The 23,427-nt window shown below is 40.1% G+C and overlaps 2 protein-coding genes and 1 pseudogene across 3 annotated transcripts in view; 1 reads left to right on the top strand and 2 right to left on the bottom strand.

Moving 5' to 3' along the window:
- TMC5 (transmembrane channel like 5) overlaps positions 1–7,463 on the top strand; it is a 65,977-nt gene extending 58,514 nt beyond the window's left edge. The window contains exons 18-21 of the mRNA XM_053672157.1: positions 1,092–1,170; positions 5,250–5,354; positions 6,259–6,301; positions 6,912–7,463. Coding sequence (XP_053528132.1) covers positions 1,092–1,170; positions 5,250–5,354; positions 6,259–6,301; positions 6,912–6,958 — 274 coding nt within the window. The 3' untranslated portion in view covers positions 6,959–7,463. The remainder of the gene's footprint in view (positions 1–1,091; positions 1,171–5,249; positions 5,355–6,258; positions 6,302–6,911) is intronic.
- A 4,456-nt stretch (positions 7,464–11,919) lies between these two features.
- GDE1 (glycerophosphodiester phosphodiesterase 1) lies at positions 11,920–23,142 on the bottom strand. Of its 2 annotated transcripts, none has more exons than XM_037153103.2 (6): positions 22,731–23,142; positions 21,104–21,279; positions 19,999–20,104; positions 17,341–17,433; positions 14,768–14,979; positions 11,920–13,537 (listed from the first exon to the last, which is right to left on the bottom strand). In XM_037153103.2, exons 1-6 carry the CDS (start codon positions 22,989–22,991, stop codon positions 13,390–13,392), a joined length of 996 nt encoding a protein of 331 aa, XP_037008998.2. In that variant the 5' UTR covers positions 22,992–23,142; the 3' UTR covers positions 11,920–13,389. The 2 variants fall into 2 exon arrangements, with proteins under 2 accessions (XP_037008998.2, XP_037008999.2); XM_037153104.2 differs by having other exon boundaries at positions 21,104–21,275; positions 22,731–22,813.
- Positions 14,986–17,334, bottom strand: LOC119055027 (60S ribosomal protein L17-like; annotated as a pseudogene).
- Positions 23,143–23,427: the final 285 nt, after the last annotated feature.

Genomic DNA, 23,427 nt, shown 5'->3' with positions numbered 1-23,427 from the left:
TTGATAAGAAAGCAAAGGGCTCCAGGAGACCTCAGTGTTTGGGATGCGCCTGGTTCTGCCCTTGAGTTTTTAAAACATATAGTTCATTTTAGGGTTGTTTTTTTTTTTTGCCTGTTTTATGAAGAAGGCAATACCTGTTCTGTCCCTCTTAAGAGATAACAAGAAAATAAAATTTAGAAAATGAGTATGAGAATGCTTAGGATAATTATATGTGTGATTCTTTCAGAGATTGTGACATTAAAATGGGTTGGTCATTATTGATACATAGGATAGTGTATTTTCATTTTCAGATAGAAAAAGATCAATTTCTGACTTCTTGTGAGAAAAGTGGATTTGCCAAGACTGCACCTGTTTTCCTGCATGAACACTTGGGTGGCTGTCCCTTTTTGGAAGCCCAGCCCTGCTGGTATTTGAGATTGCAGTTCCTCACGTAGAGGGGCCCTGGGACTCAGCCAGGCCCTCCTTCCCCAACACCGTGTTACCTACCAATGGCCTCTTTAAAACGGAGAGTCTCCCCAGTGTCTTGCTCCTTCAAATTTCTAATACACTGGGGAGCTTGTTAGAAATGCAGAATCTCAGGCCCTATCCCAGAACTACAGAATCAGCATCTCCATTTTAACAAATTCCCAGGAAATTTGCATCGCACTGAAGTTTGAATAGAACTTCCCAGATTCATAAATGCTGGTATACATTAGAGTCATGTATTTTTAAAATTACTGATTGGCCCCATGCCCAGAAAAGCTCAACTGATCAATCTGAGGAGGAGCCATGGCATGAGTCCTTTTACTACCTCTCAGGTGGTTCTGTGTGCAGAACAGTGAGAAGCGTTGCTATAGCGTATTCAACCAATAACTCAGTCTCTCTAAAAAGTTGAATCTGGCCCTACCCAGGTCTCTAAATCTCACCACCAGTTTACAGGAAATAAAAAGTGAAAAGAACCATGCCAAAAGAAACATGTCCCTTTCAGGGACACAGTTGGGCCAAAATCCATCTTCAAGCAAGTATTACAGTTCCTTTACACCCAGTTATAATCCAGAGCCTGCCAAACACTGGCAAACATGTCTGCCATTCTTTCCTTTCTTCTCTTCCAGAATCATCACCTACCTTTACTGGCAGATCACAGAGGGAAGAAAGATTATGATCAGACTGCTCCATGAACAGATCATTAATGTAAGTTCTGTTGGACCCCTCTGTTAACCTTCCTCCTTTCTAACATTTTATAATGGAAATGTTCACACACATTCCAGAACGCAATTAGTACAATGAACCCCCACCTGCCTACCACCCACCCCTGCCACCATCAATAATTGTATACTCTCATTATGTCTAGCCACTACCCCTTCACTGCAAATCGCTGGGTTATTTTAAAGAAAATCCTAGACTTTATATCATTTTATCTATAAAAACTTGTATATGCCTAAAATATGCAGGCCTTTAAAAAAACATAACCATAACACCAGTCATCACACCCAAAAGAATTACCGTTACTACCCCAACTATCATTTAATATCCAGCCAATGGTCAGATTTCCTCAATGATCCCATTAAGTGTCTTTTTTATGGTAGGGTTGTTCAAAGCAGGATCTGAAAAAGTGCCACGTGTTGTATTTGGTTGGTATGGCTTTTACGTGTGTCTTTCAATCTATAACTGTTCATTTCTCCTCTCTTCTTGTGCCATTTATTATGGAAGAAGCCAGGTCAATGTCTTGTTATAGTTCTACATTCTGGATATATCTGATTTTCAACCCTGGGGTGGAGTTTGGCATGTTTCTTTTCACTTTTTATTTCCGGTAAACTGGTGGTAAGATTTAGAGACCTGGGTAGATCCAGATTCAACTTTTTACCCAGAATACTTCATAGATGAAGCTATGCACTTTGTATGGCATTTGAGATATAAAATGTGATTTAAAAAAAAAGATTTTATTATTTATTTTTAGAGAGGGGGAAAGGAGGGAAAAAGACAGAGAGAGAGACTTCGCTGTAAGAGAGAAACAATCGATTCATTGCCTTTCCTACCCACCCCAACTGGGGACCAAACCCTCAGTTGAACCTATGACATTTTGCTTTGTGAAATGACTTCCAACAAACTAAGCCACACTGGTCAGGTCTAAAATGTGATGGTCCTTTTGGTGTGATGTTAAGAGTGCTCGCGGGCCTGGCTGGTGTAGCTCAGTGGATTGAGCGCGGGCCTGGGAACCAAGCAACCACGGTTCAATTCCCAGTCAGGGCACATGCCTGGGTTGCAGGCCAGTTCCCATCAGGGGACTCACAAGAGGCAACCATACATTGATATTTCTCTCCCTCTCTCCTTCCCTTCCCCTCTAAAGATAAATAAATAAAATCTAAAAAAAGAAGTGCTCAGTGGGTCTGTGCTTTGTCAGCATGACCCATCATCCATGATAAAGCTCCCCATCTGCCTCTCTCTCTAATGGATTTTGCCGCCTATGATGCCTATCGCCTAAAGATCAATGTATTTTACTGGGGATTACAAAATAGTGTTACTCTAAGTCTGGACTTTCTCCTGCATTGATTAGCTGGGATTCTTCTATAAAAGAAGAATTTTTACTCACCAGTGATTTAATTCCCTTGAACTAAAGTTCATACAGGAAAGGCAAGGTCAATGCATGGTTTTGCCCTTTATTTCCTAGTTTTCAAAATGCCTACCGTATTAGTTTCCTGGGGTGCCATAAAAATTACCACAAACTTAGTGGCTTAAAACAACAGAAATGTATTATCTCACAGTTCTGGAGGCCAGAAATCCAAAATTAAGGTGTCAGTGGGCTTGGTTCCACCTGAAGCTCTGAGGGGAATTCTGCTCCATGCTCTTCTCCTCTCTTCTGATGGCAGCTGGCTAATCTTGGTGTTTCTCGGTTTGGGGCTTTGTAACTCCTATCTCTGTGTCCACCTTAACAAGGCCATTCTCTTTGTCTGTCTGTTTGTCCTTCTCTTTGACACACTTGCCATTGGATTTAGGGTTCACCTTCATCCAGGACGATCTCATCCCCAAATCCTTGATTTAGTTACATCTGCTAAGACCCTTTTCCAAACAAAGCCTTGTTCACAGGTATTGGGGTTAGCATAACTTGGTCATATTTATTCAACTCACTATACGCAGTGATTGAATAAAATCCACCAAATGTCACCAATGAGAATTTTAAAATTATGATGAATTCATGGCTTTAAGTATATTTTAACATATTTTAGTTACAGTCACTTATGTTTATGCTTAAATAGCCTCATCCTTTGCTAGTGGAAATCCTTTTGAATTAGCTCCTGGGTTCTTTCGACATGACTCCAGAGGTCGTTGATAGTTTGCTTGCTCGCTGGAAGAGTAAGTTTCCAGATTCATCTTGTTCATTTCCTGTCCCAGAAAAGGAGTCAGCTATCATTTTCAATTTATTCAGGGAGTCCTGGTTAAATGGTATGTAGAGACCATAGTCTGGGCAAAGGGATAGTCATTACTACAGGGCAGGTTCTTTTCTAATTACCAGCATAATCATGACATGAGCTCTTGAGTCTAAGAACATGGAAAGAAGCAGGACTCCCCAGGGTTCTCTCTGCTTAAATCGTTGGGATTTCAGATCATTTGAGTCCATCCTTCCTGGAGTATAATGAAAGGGCATGGATTGGTTATGCCTTTTTCCCTGCCCGTCCCCAGAAGCATCACCTATATTTTTCTGACACAGCACTCTAAACAGTTTGGGCAAGATCTCAACTTGTTTGAAGATCTCAACATGGGAGAGATTTGATTCTAAAACCTCCATTTGTTAAGGCAGTGCCAGGCAGGTGTTTGGGTGGCATCATTTCAGGGAGGCAGCGCAAGCACCACCACAGGCCTGCATGCTTGGGGGTCTTGCCCAGAGGATGACCACAAAGACTGGGGGACATTGTCTCCAAAAGAATTCAGACAAAGAGATTGGGAATAGGCATGGCAATGACCTTTCCCAATATGATCAACTGCATCAAAACTCCCGAAGGCTTGTTAAAAGTGCAAATTTCCTTCCCTTTTCTATCCAATAATAACAACAGATAACATTTATTGAGGACTTAGATGATGCCTGGCATTGTGCTAAGTGATAAAATTCTATTAAATTTTTATTTCTTTTTCTGGGCACAAACATTTCTTGAAACCACTATTTTAAAATTAAGGTAACCAAGGCTTATAGAGTGAAGTGATTTGCCCAAAGTCATAGGACAAGTAAATAGTGGGATTTGAACCAGGTGACTCCAAATTTTGTGCTCTGAATTACAATGCAGTTTTGCCCCCCTGAATCAAAATCTGTTGGGGAAAGGCTGAGAGTTTGCATTTTTGCAAGCTCTCCAGATAATTCTAATTCACTCCAGAATAAGGAAGCAGCTGCTGCATATGAGAGATTTCTGAAAATGTTGGCGACCTCTAAGACTGCTGGAGGAGCTTGTTAAAAATAAGAATTCCCAAGTTCAGCTCTTTCCTAGAGAATAATTCCAAGCAATAAATGTAGAAGGAACACAGGGAACAGAAAATCATGACAAAGCAAATAATAATTGTTATTATTAGCACAGTAATAATTGTTGTGAGCAAGATCAACTAGTGGATGCTATCATTAGTGGGTGAAAGTTTAAGGAAAAACGAGGGCATGCGAACTGGACTGACCTTGACTGGACAGACCATCAAAAGTGCTTGCTAGACTACTCAACACAGATGGAACATACCACTCTCTTATCTGTGACAGATTGACAGGAGAGTGACTCACCCTCCTGGGGAAGGCATAGCCACTTCCTTTCTTCCCCATCCCAACTAGGGAATTATTTAACTGGGTCTATTCCACAAACACAGGTCACTTTGACAAATGAAATATGTTTGATGTCCTTGGATGCAGAGCTATACGGTTTGACATTCTCAGTGGGAGGACAGGGAAGACCCAGACAATGCGGATTCCCAGACAGGGTTCTGGGGCAGAGGGAATGCCAAGAAGGGGGATGAAGGAAATCATTTGTCTGGGGCCTTCAACCAGTGTCATATAAGTTGCTTCTAGCAACTAGGCTAGAAAAGGCTGCTACCCAAGCCTGCTGGGAGAATTGCTTTAGAGGAGAATATTCCAATTCACGAGGGTATGAAATGTGTCTTTTCTTTCATCACGAGAATACACGGTGGCAAGAACTATCCAATGGACCCTACCCACCTAGATATAAGCCTTCCCAACATTTGTTTCTCCACCCCACACCGTCATTCATCCTCCATGTTTTTATCTTCATTCTTCTTCTTGGCAGGAGGGCAAAGATAAAATGTTCCTGATAGAAAAGTTGACTAAGCTGCAGGATGCAGAGAAGAGAGCAAACCCCAGCTCATCCACACTGGAAAGGAGAGACATGGAGGTGAGGCCGGAGGCCGCCTTGGGATCCCGTGACACACACTTGCCTCCCTGTGTAAAGGGCATCAGGGAACCAGTGTCGCATAAGGACACTTCACTTTCTATGTTGAGACATTTCTGTATTTTTTTTTATTTAAAAAATAGTGCTCATTTATTTAGCACTTTCCCTGCCTGGCCTTGTTCTAGGTGCTGGGATTATTGTAGTGTTGCTTTTTCACAAAAGGGGGGCTGTACTGTGCACATATATCATAATCCCCCCTTAATATTGTGAACTTGTTGCAGTTTGTACATATTTGGGTATTTTGGTTGTTCCCATGTTTTCTTAAGGACTAAAAATGGTGTGCAATGTACCATTTTTGTTATAATTATTTTATGTGAGTATATCAGCCACAGGCCATCCAAATGATGATGTTAGTAGGTATTGCCATGTCACTGTTCCAGAGACCATGTTGGCCTCCTTGGTGTTCTGGAAAATACAGCTAAACAGTAAATGAACCTTAATTCAAATGCCACTAGTTTTCAAAGTTGTGATCTTGTCAGAAGAGACTGCTGTGTCATTTTCTATCTTGTGCAATTAATACTACCAGCACCACTCAGGGATCTGGAGGCTCAACTCTAACTCCTAGGAGGGCAGGAACCTTGTCTACAGCCTTGCAGCACCAGGTCCTAAGCTATTACCTGACAAACTGTAAATGCTCTGTGAAATGAATGAAAAAAGTAAATGGAATCACAGTCCCTAAAAAACACAATGAAACATGTTTGATGTTTTTGTGGTTGAGCCTTGTTCTTAATCTGTCACTTCTTAGTTTTGAAATTGTGGGGGCTCACAAACCTTAGTGACTCTGCAACGGGAGCTGGAGACTGCATTACTTTCCACTGAGGAGGCTGCCTGTTTTCTTCTTTTTCAGGAGCCGGGCCCTTTACATGGCTGGGAACGTGAAGCTGCTAGTGGTGAGTAACCCACCTGGCACTGAAGAATATATCTAATTTGTTTAGATGACATACCCCAAGACAGAGTATCAGAATTGCTCGTGTATCTGTTACTCGTTCAATTGCAAGAACCAAGCTAAAGTAACTTTAGCTATAAAACCCAAGTATAATTCTTGCTGTAAAATCTGGGGCTCACAGTATGCCACAAGAACCTGGTTTCTTTCCATTCCATTTTTGTCTGTGTTAGGTCCTTTCTCAAGTAGCTTTTTCCTAATAATTGCAAGACAGCTTTATCATCTTCTATGAATTAGCTGGATCTGAGGTGCAGGCCTCAGATACATGTAGATACAGTAGAACAACCATAGAGGCCACAGGGGAAGAGTGACTTCCCAAAGAAAACCTGTAGTTAATGCCAGAAGGGAATGAGTGCTGGGGAGGAAACAAACAAATTCATCTTTTTCGGGATAATACTTACTGACAACCTGCAATGATGGGTGTTCAAGGGACAGAACTGAAACTTAAGAGGGGGAGGGAAGGAAGGCAGGAGAAGCTGAGCTCTCTTGAAGGCCAGTTTGGAGAGATGGGGCAGTGTGTGTCTGTGCTAACTTCTCTTTTCCTATGTCAAACCCAGACTTGCGATTTAGACGGTCAGTTCAAGAAGGTAATTCAAAGGCCTGAGATTGTAGCAAGACATTAATCAAATAAGGAAAGAAGATAAAAGTGGAACAACTTCTTCCATGACACCTGGGCCTTTCGGAGCTTTTCAGAAGGGAATTCAAGCCATTTGCCAGGAGTGGAAACTGATTACAATGTAAATACAGAAGTAAAATTGTCCATTCCCTGTCAGTATCTTACACTTGAATTGCTGATTTTTTTCACGTAAAATATTTGGGATTTTGTTATAAAGACTGTTGTAATATTTTAACTAGTTTGCAAAAACCTGGAAAGAGATTAACTGAGAATGATGTATTTTGCTTTAAGAGATGTGCATATGAATTATTGGTCCTTAAAATTTTCTCTTCCCAGATCTCCCAAACCTGGCAAAGGTTTGGAAGGTGGTGCTAAGGCAGGTGGCCCAGTCTGAATAAAACTGTGATCCTCCGTCAGGGATGTGATGCCTCTGAATTGTGGAACCTGCATTTGTTCATGACTTTGCACTAAAAATATCCCTGTGTTACCCAAAGATAAAATACAACCAGAGGTCTCATCTGTGAATTGCATATCAAGTACCTGCATCTTTGGAGTTGGACGGGCGTGGGAGGTGTGTGGACTGGGACTCTGATCTGTGAGGTGTTATACATAACCATCAAAGTGTTATGTTGAACCAATCGTGAGACCAGTGGTATGTGTGGAATACATATATGTATGTATGTGTGAAACTAATATAAATGAACATATATGGGGGTATATGTATACTCATATGTACACACACACATAGATATGTAGCATTCTTTTGCAGATTTGCCAGATGATTACAAGGTGTGTGACTGTACTTAAAACCAAAGGGTCCAGCAGAAAGGTCCTCCAGTAGTTACTGAACTACTTGAGGCGGGGGGGTCTCCTCTTGAGTAATCACTATCATGAAATCTAATTGGAAATGAATTTAGAAGACATTTAAGATACATTTGATACACAAACATCCAACCAGTGTTCAGTTATGGATTCACTTTTTCATTCACTTATTTATTCATTCATTAATTGATTTCATCAACTGAATTAATTCCTTTTGGTATCATCTTTGCTAGTGGTTGCTAGTAGTGTTCATTCATTCATTCATTCATTTCACAAATATGTGCCAAATGGTGAACAAGATAGTGATTAAGTCAAGATACAGTCTCTGCCCTCATACACTTACTGTAGCAGATTAATTTAGACAGGGACTTCATCATGAAACAATAATTATAATGGTGATAGGTGTTCCGAAGGCTTCCCAGGGACAATTGGGACACAACTTGTCTGTGGGGTCAGTGAAGGCAGCCTGTGGTACTGCTGTTTGAAATCATTTTCTCCCCTCAGTGTCATTGTAATCCTGCTTGTGTTACTCTGGCTTCTACATCGAACATGAACTCTGTCTGAAAGCGTCTTTTTGCTGACTCACCACATGCTAAGAGTTTCTATCTCCACCTCCATCTGGCCTCCATTTCTGTAAAGCCCCTGCTTAGCCTGGAGGAATACACACAATAGCAAGACCTAGTCTGTAGGCCTCACACTCACGTTTGGTGGAGAATGCTTTTAACACTTGGTTTTCAGATAGGGGACGTAGTAACCAAATACCACGGAATGGGTGGCTTAAACAACACGAATTTATTTTTTCACAGTTCTGGAGGCTAGAAGTTCAAGATCAAAGTGTTGGTGTCCACAATTTTGTTTTCATTCTGAGGCCTTTCACCTGGGCTTGCACCTTGGCCACATTCCTGCTGTGTTCTCACGTGGTTTTTTTCCTCAATGTTTGCACATTCTGGTATACCTTTATGTGTCCTGGTGTTCTCTTGTAAGAGGTCACCAGGCAGATTGGAGTAGGACTCACCTTAATGGCTTCCTTTTAATTCATTCACCTGCCTAAAGGCCCTGTCTCCAAATATTACTTTTTGAGGTTCCTTTCTGAGGTACTGGACATTCAGATTTCAGCATGTGATCTTCTGAGTTAATACAGTTCAGCCCATAACAGGGGCCAGCTCTCTCCCAGTCCCTTTAGGCATCCAGGTTCTCCATACTGGCTGCTCTCAGAATTACATGGGGAGCTGTCCAGCAACAGCCAGGCCCACACCCCACTCTAGAACTAAATCAGGCATCCATACTTTTTCTTTAAAGCTTCCCAAATGGTGTCAGTAAAAAACCAGGGTTGAGAACTACCGAGCTAGAATCTAGAGAAGTTCTTCCCAAACTTGCCTGACCATAAAATCTACCCAAAGCACTTACTAAACATGCAAAGAATGAGCTCGTAAAATGGCACCAAAATCTTCAGGGGACATTCCCCATCCTCCTCTTCAATCTTTAATTAGTTCAAAATGATAAAAGTAACACATGCTTTCAATTGTCACTTGAAAGCTGGATAACTTCTGCAATTTTAAGCATAAGAAAGGATTGCCTGTTTCGAATTTCTGCAGGATCTGATCCTTCCAGTGACCTCAGTGAATGGCCCAGTTCATTTCTCATGATATTATTAGAGGATTTTTTGTGAAGTTCAATTATAAAAGGAGTGACTAAAAATAACACAGACTGCCATGTTTTTACAATCTTTGAATTGAGGACAGATGGTAAGAATTCAGCTCATTAATAGGAATTGTCTCAGTACAGTAACCAGCACTTCAAAGTACTAACTTTAACCCCTCCAAGTTGAAACTTTTTCATAGCATTTCCATGTCTGATCAACTGAGAAACTGACCATTGAAAGGAGCTCCACTTTGCGCATGACTGCACCTGCCTGATAGAAGTAGTGCCTTATACGTGTGCAGTGTTACTTTCTGCTCAGTGCCTTTCCCACTTTAATTACCAGAGCTCTTATTACAAAGCAGATTCTAGCCCTGGCTGGTGTGATTCTAATTTGTGAGGTTGGGGAAGGGGCCCGAGAGTCTTTCTGTCTAGTACTATGGGTCTGAGAGCCACACCCTGAGTAGTAGTACTGTTCTAGAGTACCTCCACACTTTTTCTTATTTTCTAACAATAGTATTACACTGTTAACATATTGTTTAAAAACACTTGCAGCCCTGGCTGGCATAGCTCAGTGGATTGAGCACAGACTGTGAACCAAAGGGTCACTGGTTCTATCCCCAGTCAGGGCACGTGCCTGAGTTGCGGGCCTGGTCCACAGTGGGGGCCACACGAGAGGCAACCACACATTGATGCTTCTCTCCCTCTTTCTCCCTCCCTTCCCCTCTCTAAAAATAAATAAAATCTGTTAAGCTTAAGAAAAAACACTTCCACTTTTATCATTTGAACCTAACATTATTGCTGAAATAGCATAGTCTTTATTTGACAGATGATGAAAACTTAGACACACACAGGTTAAGTGATTTGTCTAAGGTCTCATAGCTAGTTAGCAGCAGAATTGAGGACTTCAGGTTTTCTCTAGCTCAGTGGTTCTGTCTTGTGCAGGTAGCAGAACTGACCAGGCTTGTCAAAACAGATCCTGAGGCCCCCCCAAGTTTCAGTAGTTCTGGGATAGGCTCTTGAGAATTTGCATTTCTAACAAGTTTCCCCTTAATTGATGACGAATGTCTTGAAGGACAGCACCCCGTCCCTAGCTGATATCTAGCTTCTTCTTAATATTTGTTCTGCAGATATTTTGAGCATAAAGCTTAATTATAGAAGTCATTAACCTTCAGTATTTTTGATCAAATAACCTTACTGTGCAATAATTATCACCCCATGCTAACGGCTTGAGTGGATGTTTGTAACATTTCATTAACTCACACCTTTGCTGTCCTCAAAGCTGTGGTTTAGTGTCCTATTGAAGCACTATTTCCACTTTCGAAAATGGTATGTGTAACTTTTAGAAATTTGCATCTAATAAAAAAAGAATGCCTTGCTGACGTTGTCAAAACAGGATTTTAGACACCACTCTCCGAATAAGAAAAATCAGTGTTTGATTTAGTGGATTTTTTAAGTCTTTTGAGGTAGCTCTTCGTTGTTACCTGTCACCAGCATCCTGAGAGCAGAGGTGCCATCTAATAAACAGCAGCAGATGTGATTTTAATCTGTATTCATGTTCAGAAGAATGCTATCTTATTGGGATTTTGGATGGCTCCTTGATGCTTCAAAATCCTGAATCATTTATGTTAACACCTGAATTTTCTTCTCACTGTATCTCTAGTTTCCTCAAGGAAGTTCCACTGATATCCTTTAATTCAGTCCTTCAACATTTATTGAACACCTACTATGTGACAGGCACTGCTGTTAAGTATGGACCAGACATGATAAGCAATTTTAGGATGTAGGCTCTGGAATTACATTACCTGGGCCTGAACCCTTATCCTATTACTGTTGTGCGACCTTAGACAAGCTACTTACCTTCCTGGTGCTTTAGTATATAATGGTACCTACTTCATGGTGCTGTTGCAGAGTAAACACATGGAAAGCATCTGAAAAAGTACCTAGTACATGGTAGGCTGTCAGTAAATGTTAGCTACAAACAAGACCTTTGCATGTACTTTCATTTAATCTCAGCCATCCTCTGGGGTGGTGCTAATTCTGCCTTTATTTTATAGATGAATTAAGTAACTTTACTTGCTCATGATCATATAGTTGGTAAATTGCTGATCAGGAAATCAGTTTTACTTTTCCCTGATCCCAAATCCTGTTTTTAGCCCCTATACCAAGCCTTCCAAGTATTTAATAATAGTACTTGTAAACACCTTTCTCCATCCCAAGTTCTCCATTCTTCAAGGCCCAAACCACCTCGACACAGGATCTAAATCCTTAATCGGATGCAGAAGAGTCAACAGCAAAACAGATTTCAGACAGACGCAGTAAACTGGCTCTCAAAAGGTCTTCACACAACAGAAAAGATGTAAACTATACTGCCCCAGAGAATTCCTTCCCTGTCAGTTGTACAGTTTCCAATGGTATGTCAAAGGAGAAATTCAGTCCACAGAATTTTTGAGTCGTTTTCCCATTGTCACATGGAATGGAAACACATGCAGTTTAGACATGTTCTATTTATTGAATAAATTCTTTGTCCTGTTGTTAATTTTTAAATTCAAGAAAAATCTTTGTAAATGTTGACTGAAAAATCTCCCAAGCCCCATCTATATTCCACTGCCAACACCAACTGCAGCAACAATCCCTTTGCTTCTCACTGCCATCTAGCTGTGTGGACCGGTGGCCTGCCTGCCGCAAGTGTGACTGGTGACCTACCGGCACTCAGGAGGGAAATCATGACTAACTTGTGGGGCCGGTGATTAAAGCTACATACAGGTGGGGCTGTAAGGTGGGAAATGCGGCAGCTAAAAGAGAAACACAGCTCTGCGATTTCTTAAAGACTCAACTTCATTTTAAATATTGCTATTTAAGTTCACAGTGAGACCCTCTGCCATGTGGGAAGGAGCTGGGAATCAAGAGCTTTATAAAGGTAGACAGTGGGGTGTGGGGATGGGGGTGTTACAAGCAGCTCCAAGTCAAACCAACCTGGACTTGAATCCCAATTGCACCAAGAAATCTGAGACCTTGAGTGACTTTGCAGTGCCTCAGCTTCCTCATCAGTAAAATGCAAATACCTCTAAGATTTTTGTGAGACAATTGTGTTAAACCACCACATACTTGGTCGTACTTGGTACCCTGCCCCTCCCATGTCTGCTAAATAAGACCAGGCTGTGTCAGTCACAGCTGTGTCATATCTGAGGAAGACCCTTCCCTTCCACGGTTTAGTTTTCTCATGTAAAATAAGCCTAAATGTCCTTGAACTGCCTCATCAGTTGTAGAGCAGTTTGAAGTGTGCAACTCTGCTCCCTAGTGGCCTATAGTTCCTATTTCAAGACACGTACCATAAACTTTTCCTGGGGCTGATGTCAATCCTTAATTCCCTCCCCTATAAAGCACACTGAGGCTACTGCCCCTGGTCACTGGATTATTGAGAGCAACTTCAGCTCCTTTATGATATACTTGATACTCAGTTTTCCCTTTGTGTTCCTTTTAATGATTTTAATAGTATGATCACAAGTTTGATGTCTACAGTACATTGATAATGTATCTGAATGCAAATGTTTTAAATAAGTAAATTACCTAAGTGTGTCAAATTTTAAAATGTCAACTTTGAATGGTCATGCATTTCCCATGCATCTGCATTTGCACCCCAAACTGTGCTACTCAATTTGTGCTTATCCTCACTGGGTCTTGGTGTATGCCTCAACTAGGTCTGGGCAGGAGCTGTTGTGCCTTTTTGCAGACCCAGATTTTCAAGAGCAACATTATTTAACTCAGACAGGTATTCCACGGAGCACAGTGGCAACACCAGGTTTTGCTTTGGTTCAGGTAAAAATGCGATTACCAACTACTGCTTGGCTGGCTGCCTGATCCCCCATAGCTTGGCCTAGCACAAAGGGTTTCTCAATATCCCTGCACGAGGCCAGCAGGCAGTCTCTGTACCCATGGTTTCCTCCCTGGGGAACAGTCTAAAAATGAGGTGCACAGTCTTCTAACATGCTGTCAGTGACATAGCTGGAACCAAGATAGGATTCGTAGTAACTTTTTTCATCAAAGGTATTAACAGTCCAACCAACAACCTGAATGCCTTTAGCTGACCATTTCTTTAGGTAGTTCCTGGAGAAAGAGAAAAAAACAAATATGTTAGAACAATGACCACTTGGCCCAGGAATCTATAATGGTCATTAACTATGGTACTCACTGAGTACTAACAGGACTCAGAAAGAGCCTCTTAACTGGCCTCTGCACTGAAATCACAGGGAGTGTTCCATAACCCAGCATGAGAATGTCCTCCACAATGTTCCATTCCAGCTTAAAACACTTCAGTGGCTTGCTAAAGAACTCCCAAGTCATACTGGAGGCCGTACCTGGCTTAGCCCCACCTGTCTCTTTGGCCTCATCTTAAACTACACTCCCCCTTTCTTTTCTGTGCTGCAGAATATTGTTTTTCTTTTAGATCCTTGAAAGAACCAGGCTCTTTTCTGCCCTAACACTTTTGCATGTTTCTCCCTCCGACTTGGTCTCCACACTCACCTCCCTCAATTCCTACTCACCCTTCAGACTTTAGCTTAGTTGTCAGTTCCTTGGGGATGTTTTCCCTTACTCCCCCACGAGGTCCCATTATACATGCACACTGTTCTCTCCTACAAAGCATTTATCTTAGCTGTCATTTACTGAAGTTTTATGTGATTAGCATCTATTTCTTCCACTTGACTATAAGCTCCATGACGACAGACCATGGTCTTGTTTCTTTACCACAGTATCTTCGGATTCTTAGTATAGTACTATCTGCACTACTGGTAGTTGCACACCAAATATTTATTGAATTAAATGCATACACATGCCTGAAATAATATGAAATAAATAATCAGTTGAAATGCACAGCTAAAAAATTGCTAAAAGAAGATTCAGAGATTGCCAGCACATTAGGGTACAGAGTTTCTGGGAAACAACACAGCCAGAGCCTGTAATGTACAGTGGAGTAAGAGGAGAGATGTGAGAGATGAGTTAGGCACTCACAGGACATTTTCATTGTGGTTCTGACCTGGATCCTATGTTGGTTTTCAAAGGGAGCCAATCGCAAGGAAATGTGATCTCTCATAAGTTTGGCAAATTTATTTTTTCCTTAAAATGTACTTAAAACCAAGAATATTTGATCAACTTGCCTTGGAAATAAAATATGCCTGAACTCTTCCCACCTAAGAAGCTAGTGGCATTCTAATTTAATAAAGGCATGGTGGTCTGTGAGGATGGGAACCAAGCCGGCATGTTCACCATTAATCCTTCCTTGCCAAGAAGAGTATTCATGAAATGTGTCAGGACAAGATAAAAGAGCTTCCAACTTACGGGGATACAAAATCCTTTTGTATGAGAAAAGCTGAAATTCCACATAGGTACCACAAGATATTGTGCATGCTCCAATCGAGCAAAATATCTAGGACCACGAACAAAAACTGTTTCCAGAAAGCATCATAGCGTGGTTTCCCATCTCCTGTATGGCTAAGGCTCCACGGTCTGTGCGTTAAAGCCGTTACTACATTCTGATCTGTTTGTCTCATCTGAAAAGGAATTTTGGAAAATGAAATAATCATCATAAAATGAATTCCTGCCTCTTATTATTTACTTATTTATTAATTTATTTACTAACTTTTATTAGTACTTATTTTATGCTGAACTTACTCCCAGGCCATAAGCTTTTGTTTCTTCAATTTCTTCTGGGATATCTGTTCCTTCTGTGCAACTTCCTTTTCTGGTTTAGGAAGAATCTGCTCTTTTTCAGTAGGATCCTCTCAATGTGGCAGGGAGAGCTCATGTACAGGTTAATCTTGCCATGGGCTCTGCAAGTTCTGCGCTGCATTTTGGGAGCTTTATTCACCTGGATGTGCTCAATGACCAGAAGATCCACATCTAAATTCTTACGTTCAGCATTACTCTCTGCGTTTTTAAGCACATGCAGCAAAAACTCTACACTCTTTTTGGACCACCAGCTCTGTGTCCAGCCCCACTGTCTGGCCTGGGCAAATGTACCAACTCCACCACTGTATCAACGGAATGGGACACACTGCTTCTTTAAAGTGACATCTTTCAGATACTCGGTGGCTTTTCGAGTATACATACCCTTGATGGCCTGAGCAGTTTCATGAGTGTTCTTAAAGTGAACATGAAGATTTGAACCTCTTCATTTGCATAATTTTTTGAGGTTCTCTGGGTCAAGTAAATAGTAAACCATCTTCAGAGATCACCACTGGTTGCTTTTGGGAAAAGTACCTCTTGTTATTTAAATTTAGCCAATGTACTCATTCTGAAAGGTGCTCATAGGTGGTACCCTGCCCCACCCCATGTCTGCTAAATAAGTACCCTATCATTAACCCTTTGAGAAAATAATGTGATGGATATAAAACATTTAATATAAATATAAGTATAAATAAGAACACTTGCTTCACAATCCTAACTGAACTGCGATCCTATCTTTAAAATGAGAAAATTATAATCTCAGGGTCAAGTTTTAATCATGTTGCAACAAAAAACTTTCAACTGGACATCAATTTAAATTCCAGCCAGAAATAATTAGAACTCAATGAGTATGGAACTAAGATCATTTCAAGATGGGTTGATTAGCTTTTAATCCTTTCCAGAGTAAATAGCTGAAAAGAGTGGTTTCAGTGGGGAAGTAGGATAAGTGTGTAAGAGAGGAAAAAAGTAGGGGTAGGGGATAGGGAGAAGACAAAGGAGAAATGGGGAGATGTGAATAGAATTCTTTTAGTTTGTGTTCTATGCTCCTCTGAGGAATATAATACATTTTAAAGGTCTCTGTGGCCAAGTGAGTTTGGAAAACATTGATCCAAATATCTGAAAGCCCTATGATGTTATTCCTCTCGATGACAGTTTGTATGTGGACAGGCTACACTCTTACTATAAAATTTTAAATGTATGCTCTGTTGGTCACTGATGAAGAGTGCTACAGAAGCAACTCATTACTTTGGAAGCTGGTAAATTCAGGGAAAGATTAAGCATTTTTTCCTATTGGGTAACTAAATAATAGGTGAGACTTTCTATAGAAGTATTTAGCTAATACATGAAATAATAGAATTAAAATATTAACATTTTGCAACCCCTAGTAAACTGAGAGAGCTAAACATTGGTATCACTAACAGCTGCTAACAAGAGTCAGCCAGATATTATATGCCTTCTGATGGAAAAGTACCCTAACCTATGAAAGTATCTTGCCAGGAACGACTGAACCTAATTTGATCAAGCCTCTACTCTCACTACCAATTATTTACAGGGAATATACAGAGAGGAATGGCTGAACTGTATCATGAATACTTAATAAAATGAAAATGTATACACTGACTGGATATTTGATGATCTTATAGTCTAACTGTTAATGATTTTAGAAAAAATAATGGTATTAATGCTATGTTTTTAAAGGAATCACTTTTTAAAGAGACTTAAAGCAATTTTTATGGAAGAAGTGATATCTGGGATTTGCTTCACAATAGCCCTGGTGAAGAAGAATGGGGGTACAAATGAAACAAGCTGGACCATGGTTAAAGGGGCTCACACTACTGTCATCAACTTTTGCGCATATTTTAAATTCTCTGAAATTAAGAGTTATTTTTCAAAAGATATTTTGCTGTTAATGAGATGTAAAGGTGCATAATTCTTTCTGTTCTGAGGACATTTATCAAAGTAATCTGAATGAGGCTATAAACATAAATAAAGGAGCCAAAAGGGAATTATGTTATTTAAAATGAAGTATGAGAGTACAATACCCTTCCTGAATTCCTCTTGTTAATTTAAAAGAGTTTCTTACCCAATTCAATTTAACAGGCATCTGTCTTACATTTACTGAGCTCATTGCTATGATCATCATTAACTAATATAATATTATGTATAACAAAAATCCAGAATTTTACCTTATAAATAACTTCTGGCAAGAAAGAGCAGACCATACTATTATTGTATAGTTGAGGGAACTCCATGTACATTTTCTTTAGAGCATCAGTAGCCTGTAAAACAAAAGAGATTTGCCCTGACTGGTGTGAGTCAGCTAGTTGGGCATTGTCCCACAAAGCCAACGGTCACTGGTTCAATTCCCATCCAAGAGCACATGCCTGGGTTGTGGGTTCAGTCCCTGGTCAGGGCGCTTACGAGAGGCAACCGATCAATGTTTCTATCTCACATCGATGTTTCTCTCCCTCTCTTTCTCCCTATCTTCCCTTCTAAAAAACCAGAAGAGATCATGCATTCAAAATCTATTAAAACGTCATAGTCTTAGGAAATAACTATTATGTATTAAGTATAACCCTATCAAATAAATCAGAAGTTCAATAATATATAGGAAGACTGAAAGGAGTATTAGTAGAATCTATTATCCATTGGGATACATTTTAAACTCACATCTGCAGCAGATAAAAGTTGGGATACTGCTGCTTTACTACCTTGCTACAGGCCTATTCCCTTTGTCATATTTTTGGAAAGTATAGCAGACTGTAGGCCAATGGAGACTGGAAGCAAAATTTTAAAATCTTTTCCCTAGTTTAGCCACTAGAAAAAGTCCTGTTATACCTACAACTCTATCACCCTCTGCTTTTCCTAGCTGAAGCATGAGCCATCAGCCTGGGAACTACAAAAGGTAGATTTTCTCAGTCCAAGCAACTGAGAGGAAAGGTCATCCATTATCAACATGAAGAAAGAAGCAATGGGACAGGGAGGAAATGGGAACATTTGGAAGTGTCTCGACTCTTCCTAAGATGAGCAGAAATTAATTTTTGTAGTCCAGCTAATAAATGAAGAATAATAGAATTAAGATATTGACATTTTGTAAACTCTAGTGAATTAATGGACTGGCCACTGAATAGACTGCTGCTACATCAAAATTCTTGAAATACTGCTTTTGGAAAGTCACATATACCTATAACCAAGTATCAGTAACAAAATGCATTCCCAGAAAAAGAACATAGAAATTATTCATGTTATGCTTCCCCTTCACTAATGTGATGGAGCTACAGAGCCAAAGTTATTTTCTTGCTGTTTGAACTATCATATGTACCATGGCTAATAACTCTTCACCTACATCCTTTGTTTAATTCTCATGACAACCCTATGTGGTAGTTCTATTATTCCCATTTTTTCCATGAGGAAACTGAAGCTTATCAAGGTTGAGGTAGTAAGTCCATGATCTTGGCTCCTGTGCTGTACTATCTCCAATTAGCTGCCAACACTCGTTCCTTTAAACTACCATGATGGTGAGTGAGACCACTATGTTCTACCGAGTCTTGACCAAACCACCTGCTGAACGCCCAACCAGAAAGCTTACATAGCTGAATTTTTTAAACAGTTGATTTCTTCTGCTCTCCCCAACCTCCCTCTTATTTGAAAAGAATAACCATGAAGGTTAGTATACCATGGGTAGAAATGCAGGACCACCAGAGTTCTCAAACATCAACAAAACTTAAAGTGGGCATTAAAAGTACATGTTCCTTGATCCCACCATACTAGGCATTCCTGGAATTTCTTCTCTAGAGGTATGGCCCAGAAATCCATATATTTATAGTAATAGGCATTCCTGGTGATGCTGATGCAGACCACCTGGAAAACCTAGAACTATCAATTTAGCAAAATAATAAATTAACCAGAGCACCATTTTCCTTTTTCTTCAAAAACAGTTTACTCTAGTAAAGTAAGAATATATACTGAGGCTTCCATTTCAGATTTTAACAGCTGGTTTCAACTATATCCTGGGATTAATTTAAAAAATCGACATCATCAAAATTCTAAATTAGTAGACAGTCATTACTGATTATAACTATTGCTAGGGATAAATACGCAAGTTGTCCAAATGCAGAAAAAAGTATTTGTACTTGAAAAGCTGGTTATAAGAGAACAAATGTAATCTGAACCATAAATTCCCATTGTTTTCCATTGCAATATGTTTTTATGAGTCAAAGTGTATGTCCTAAAATGTAAGCAAAATTTTATTTAGGAATGTATGTATTTAGGAATGTCATACATATTTGCAAAAATTAATTTTTTGATAAAAGTATTACTGCTGAAATCACAGAATAGCAAGACTATACAAAAGGGAGAGAAATCATACAGAAGGGATAAATATGTATAAAAGATAAATATCCTATTAGCTATCAGAAGCTTTAAATTTCATCCTTAGTTGTCCATCTAAGACCTTTAACAGACAGAGGAAACTTTAGGTATCCAATTCCTGAATTCCTTTTATGAAGTTACTCAAGCAGTCTGTTCAAGAAGTGTCTTTTCACTGTTTATTTAATATCTTTGGCAAATGCTTTATGCAAGTAAGAGAAACCTGACTCTTCTATTTTGTGATAGTTGTAGAATATCCGGAATTGTTAAAAGGTTCCATCAAAGGTTAAAAAGTTTGAAAGATTCTATAATTTAACATTTTCCTTACAGATGTGGATTTTTGCATTGTACACTTCCATTAAACAAATATAATTTATAAAAATAATCTAAGAAGAATAACAAATACATAGTTTTGGAAATGACTAGCAATTAAAGATGTCTTTTTAAAAAAGTGAAATCTCTGGTATTAACTGTACCTTGTTTGCATGGCCCTTGACATCAAAGAAGATTGTGAGGTTATGATTTAAGGACTCTGCAACCGCTTCTCTCAGGGTAGGGATTTTTTCATTACGGAAATCATTCCTGTCACGGAGGGGAAAGGCATAGCATATTGTAGGTAAAAGAAAAGAAAAAAAAATACATATATATATAAAGTTTAGTGGAATAGACATTTGACAAATGTCTCCCAAACAAGAGGAAAGAGCATTTTCCCCAACTTCCTTTCTTCAATCTCACTGAAGCCTAAAAATAATTTACTATACAGATTTAAACTAAAGTAGATATTCCTGATCTAAGAACAGCAACAACAACAAAAATCATTTAATTTTTAGGAAATCACTGGATTTTCACTGAATTAATAATATAATTAGTAGCTTTACTCACCAAAGGGTAGAGTATATGCCACCTTTGGAAACTCACAGACTTAATTTGAAGATTATAATTGCCCTAACAGAACATTTGGCAGGAAAAATGTTTAGAAATACATAAATCTGTGGACTGGACTATTGTTCATTTAAGTGTAAATGTTTAAAATAAATAATTTTCTAATACACAATTTTCTGTTAAAAAAAGGAAAGTTAAGTGCCTAATATATTAAGAAATCAGTTTTTGTAACGTGAAAAGTTTCACTCTATGAGATTTAACTTACGCTAATTCAACTATATTATTTCAACTGTAAGATCTTGGCTTTAAAAAAAAAGTATTCCAGATCTAGCTCCCTAACACATGTCATCAGTTTGATTTAAACAATACCATATAGGACCAGCTCTGGGGGGTGTGTGTGTGTGTGTAGACACATATATACACACACATACATAATTTATATGACAGTACAAAGTGACTAGACAGAGTACTGTCTTAAGAACAACTGAGGCCAAATTTGGCCTCAGTGGGAAAAGATGAAAAAATCCATGCCATATTTCTGTTCTTCCTGGCACCTGTTTACTACCTGGAAAACCTGTATACAGTTCAAAATAAAACACAGCAAAACAACCCTCCTAGAGCAGATATAACGGAGCCAGTTTCTGTCTGTGATTTCCAACAAACGCTGAAGATATGTTGAAGCAACAATCAACCACTTACCTTAATCTGTGATTTGCTGCAGGATTAAGCTTCCTAATTTGTTCAAATGTCAAATCACACAATCGACCAGTGCCATCTGTTGTCCTATCTACTGTGTTATCGTGCATTAAGACAGGAATCCCATCAGAAGTAAACTCAATGTCCAACTCCACACCTGTTGCTCCATTCTTAGCTGCCTTAACAAAACCATCAACAATATTATTGTCAAGTGTCATACTGCAATATAAACACTCAACAAGGCTAAGGAAGAGTAGCTACTCTTACTGATTCCTCTCACATTTATTTTATCCATTCCTCAGCTGATGGCCATTTTTGTTGTTCCCATTTTTTAACTACTATGAATAATGCTATGAATATTCATATACAAGTTTTTTACGTTTCAGTTCTTTTGGGTATTTACCTAGGAATGGAATTGCTGGATCATATGGTAACTCTATTTCACCTTTTGAGGAACTGATGGACTTTTTTCCCACCAGTAGTGTAGAGGTTCCAATTTCTCCATATCCTCACCAACACTTATTTTTTATTATAGACATCCTAATGGGTATGAAGCAGTATCTCATTGTGATTTTGATTCGAATGTTCCAGATAGGTGATAATGTTGATTATCTTTTCTCGTGGTTACTGGCTATTGTATATCACAATCCTTCTGACAAATACTTATCAAGTGCCTACTATGTATCAGCAGTGAGGAGAGAATGCTGAGCAAGAAAGAATCATAGATCTCACATTTTAGTGGGGAGAAATAGGCTACAAACATGTTACATGTAAATTATGACAGTGTAACATATTACGACAGATAAATATTTTTAAAAAAGAAAATATTTATCTGTCGTAATATGTTACACTGTCAGGACACAGGGACGAGAACTAAGGGGGGTGGAAATGGGAGGGAGGTGGGGAGCAAGGGGCGGGGGAGGCTGGGATGGGAAAAATAGACAAAAAACTGTACTTGAAAAATAACTAAATAAAATTAAAAAAAAAGAAAATAGAGAGTAATGTGAAGGCCAAAGCAGGTAAAGGTCACTTCACTAGACAAGGCAGCCAGGGTAAAGTCTCTCTAAGTAGATGACATTTGAGCTGAGACCATAATGATAAAAGGGAGTCAACTATACAAAGATCCGGAGGAAAAGTTTCCCAAGCATAAGAACTGGCAAGTATAATACGAAGGACACAAGGTAGGAGGGAGCCACAAAGTGTTGACCTAATCTATAGATCCTTGCTCTAAAGAGATTACATTTGTAATCTTACCAATCATTCCTTATCTCATTACCCTATTTCTTCATTACACTTTTCGCTTCCTTAAAAGTGTCTCATTTGTGTATTGTTTAAAGCTTGTGTCCTTAACTCCAATGCAAGCTCTGTGAAAGCAGGGACTCCTTCTGTCGTGTTCATGACAGTATTCTCAGTGCCTGGCACATAGCAAATATATAGTACTTGTTGTGCTCTATAAATACTTGAAGTCGGGAGCCTTTCCAGATTTCAAAAGGACCGAGGGCCACTTCAGAGCCTTCCTGGACGAACAGGCTACGGGGAAGATTACGAGGGGACTGGGTAACCTCCGGAAGGACAAGCTTAAGTCCAAGCTCCCAGGAGGGTCGCGAGGTGAGGGGGGTGGGGGACTCACCTGTCGAATAGCAGCCAGCGTGTTCTCCGGCGCGTCGTGGCTGCCGCCGCGGTGGGCGATGGCGGAAACGCGGTCCCTTGGCTTGAGCACCTGCAAGGCCCTGCGGGAGGGCAAAGGCTCAAAGCTGAAGAAGCGCAGCAGGAGGTAGAGGCTGCCGGTGAAGAGGCAGGCATTGAAGGGGCTGCGTGTCACCAGCAGTAGCAGCAGTAGTATGAAGGAGAAGGGGCCCAAAAGGCCCCCCTGTTCCTCCCACAGCCACATGCCGGCGCCCGCACCGGCACAGATGGGAGTCCCGGACCCGCCGGGATTCCCGAACAAGACAGCGAGAAGCAAGGCCAAGAGCCCCAGGTACTCGGCTAGGAAGCACCCTTCGAGGGGTACAGCGCCGCACAATGGCGGCGGCGGCGGTCACATCCGGAGAGAGAGCCACCAGTCCAGCCAATCAGGGCCCGGGGTCTCCAGAGATCGGGGGTGGAGCCACTGGATGACGGAGGAGGAGGGCTCAGGTTCTAGACTCAAGTCCCAGACGTGAGTTTTAGGTTACTCTGGGTTTTGACTTCAACCGGCTTTCATATTCCAGAAGGGCAGGTGGGCAAGAGCTGTCGTATGGTTATACGATTGCAAGGGATCTTAGTGACTTCTTCATTCTGCTCTTGAGGACACCTCCCCGGGAGCCTTGAAGTGGCAGGACTCTTTT

Source organism: Artibeus jamaicensis, unplaced genomic scaffold, assembly GCF_021234435.1.
Source record: "Artibeus jamaicensis isolate MK-2021 breed Jamaican fruit bat unplaced genomic scaffold, CSHL_Jam_final contig_729, whole genome shotgun sequence".
Lineage (NCBI taxonomy): Eukaryota > Metazoa > Chordata > Mammalia > Chiroptera > Phyllostomidae > Artibeus > Artibeus jamaicensis.
This window is presented reverse-complemented; position numbering and strand designations above follow the sequence as displayed.

Coding starts and splice junctions, on each gene's coding strand:
- GDE1 (XM_037153103.2), bottom strand. CDS start 22,991: ATGTGGCTGTGGGAGGAACAGGGGGGCCTTTTGGGCCCCTTCTCCTTC. Junction 21,280..22,730: donor CGCTGGCTGCTATTCGACAG/GTGAGTCCCCCA, acceptor GGTTTTGTTAAG/GCAGCTAAGAATGGAGCAAC. Junction 14,980..17,340: donor TGCCAGAAGTTATTTATAAG/GTAAAATTCTGG, acceptor ATTCCTTTTCAG/ATGAGACAAACAGATCAGAA.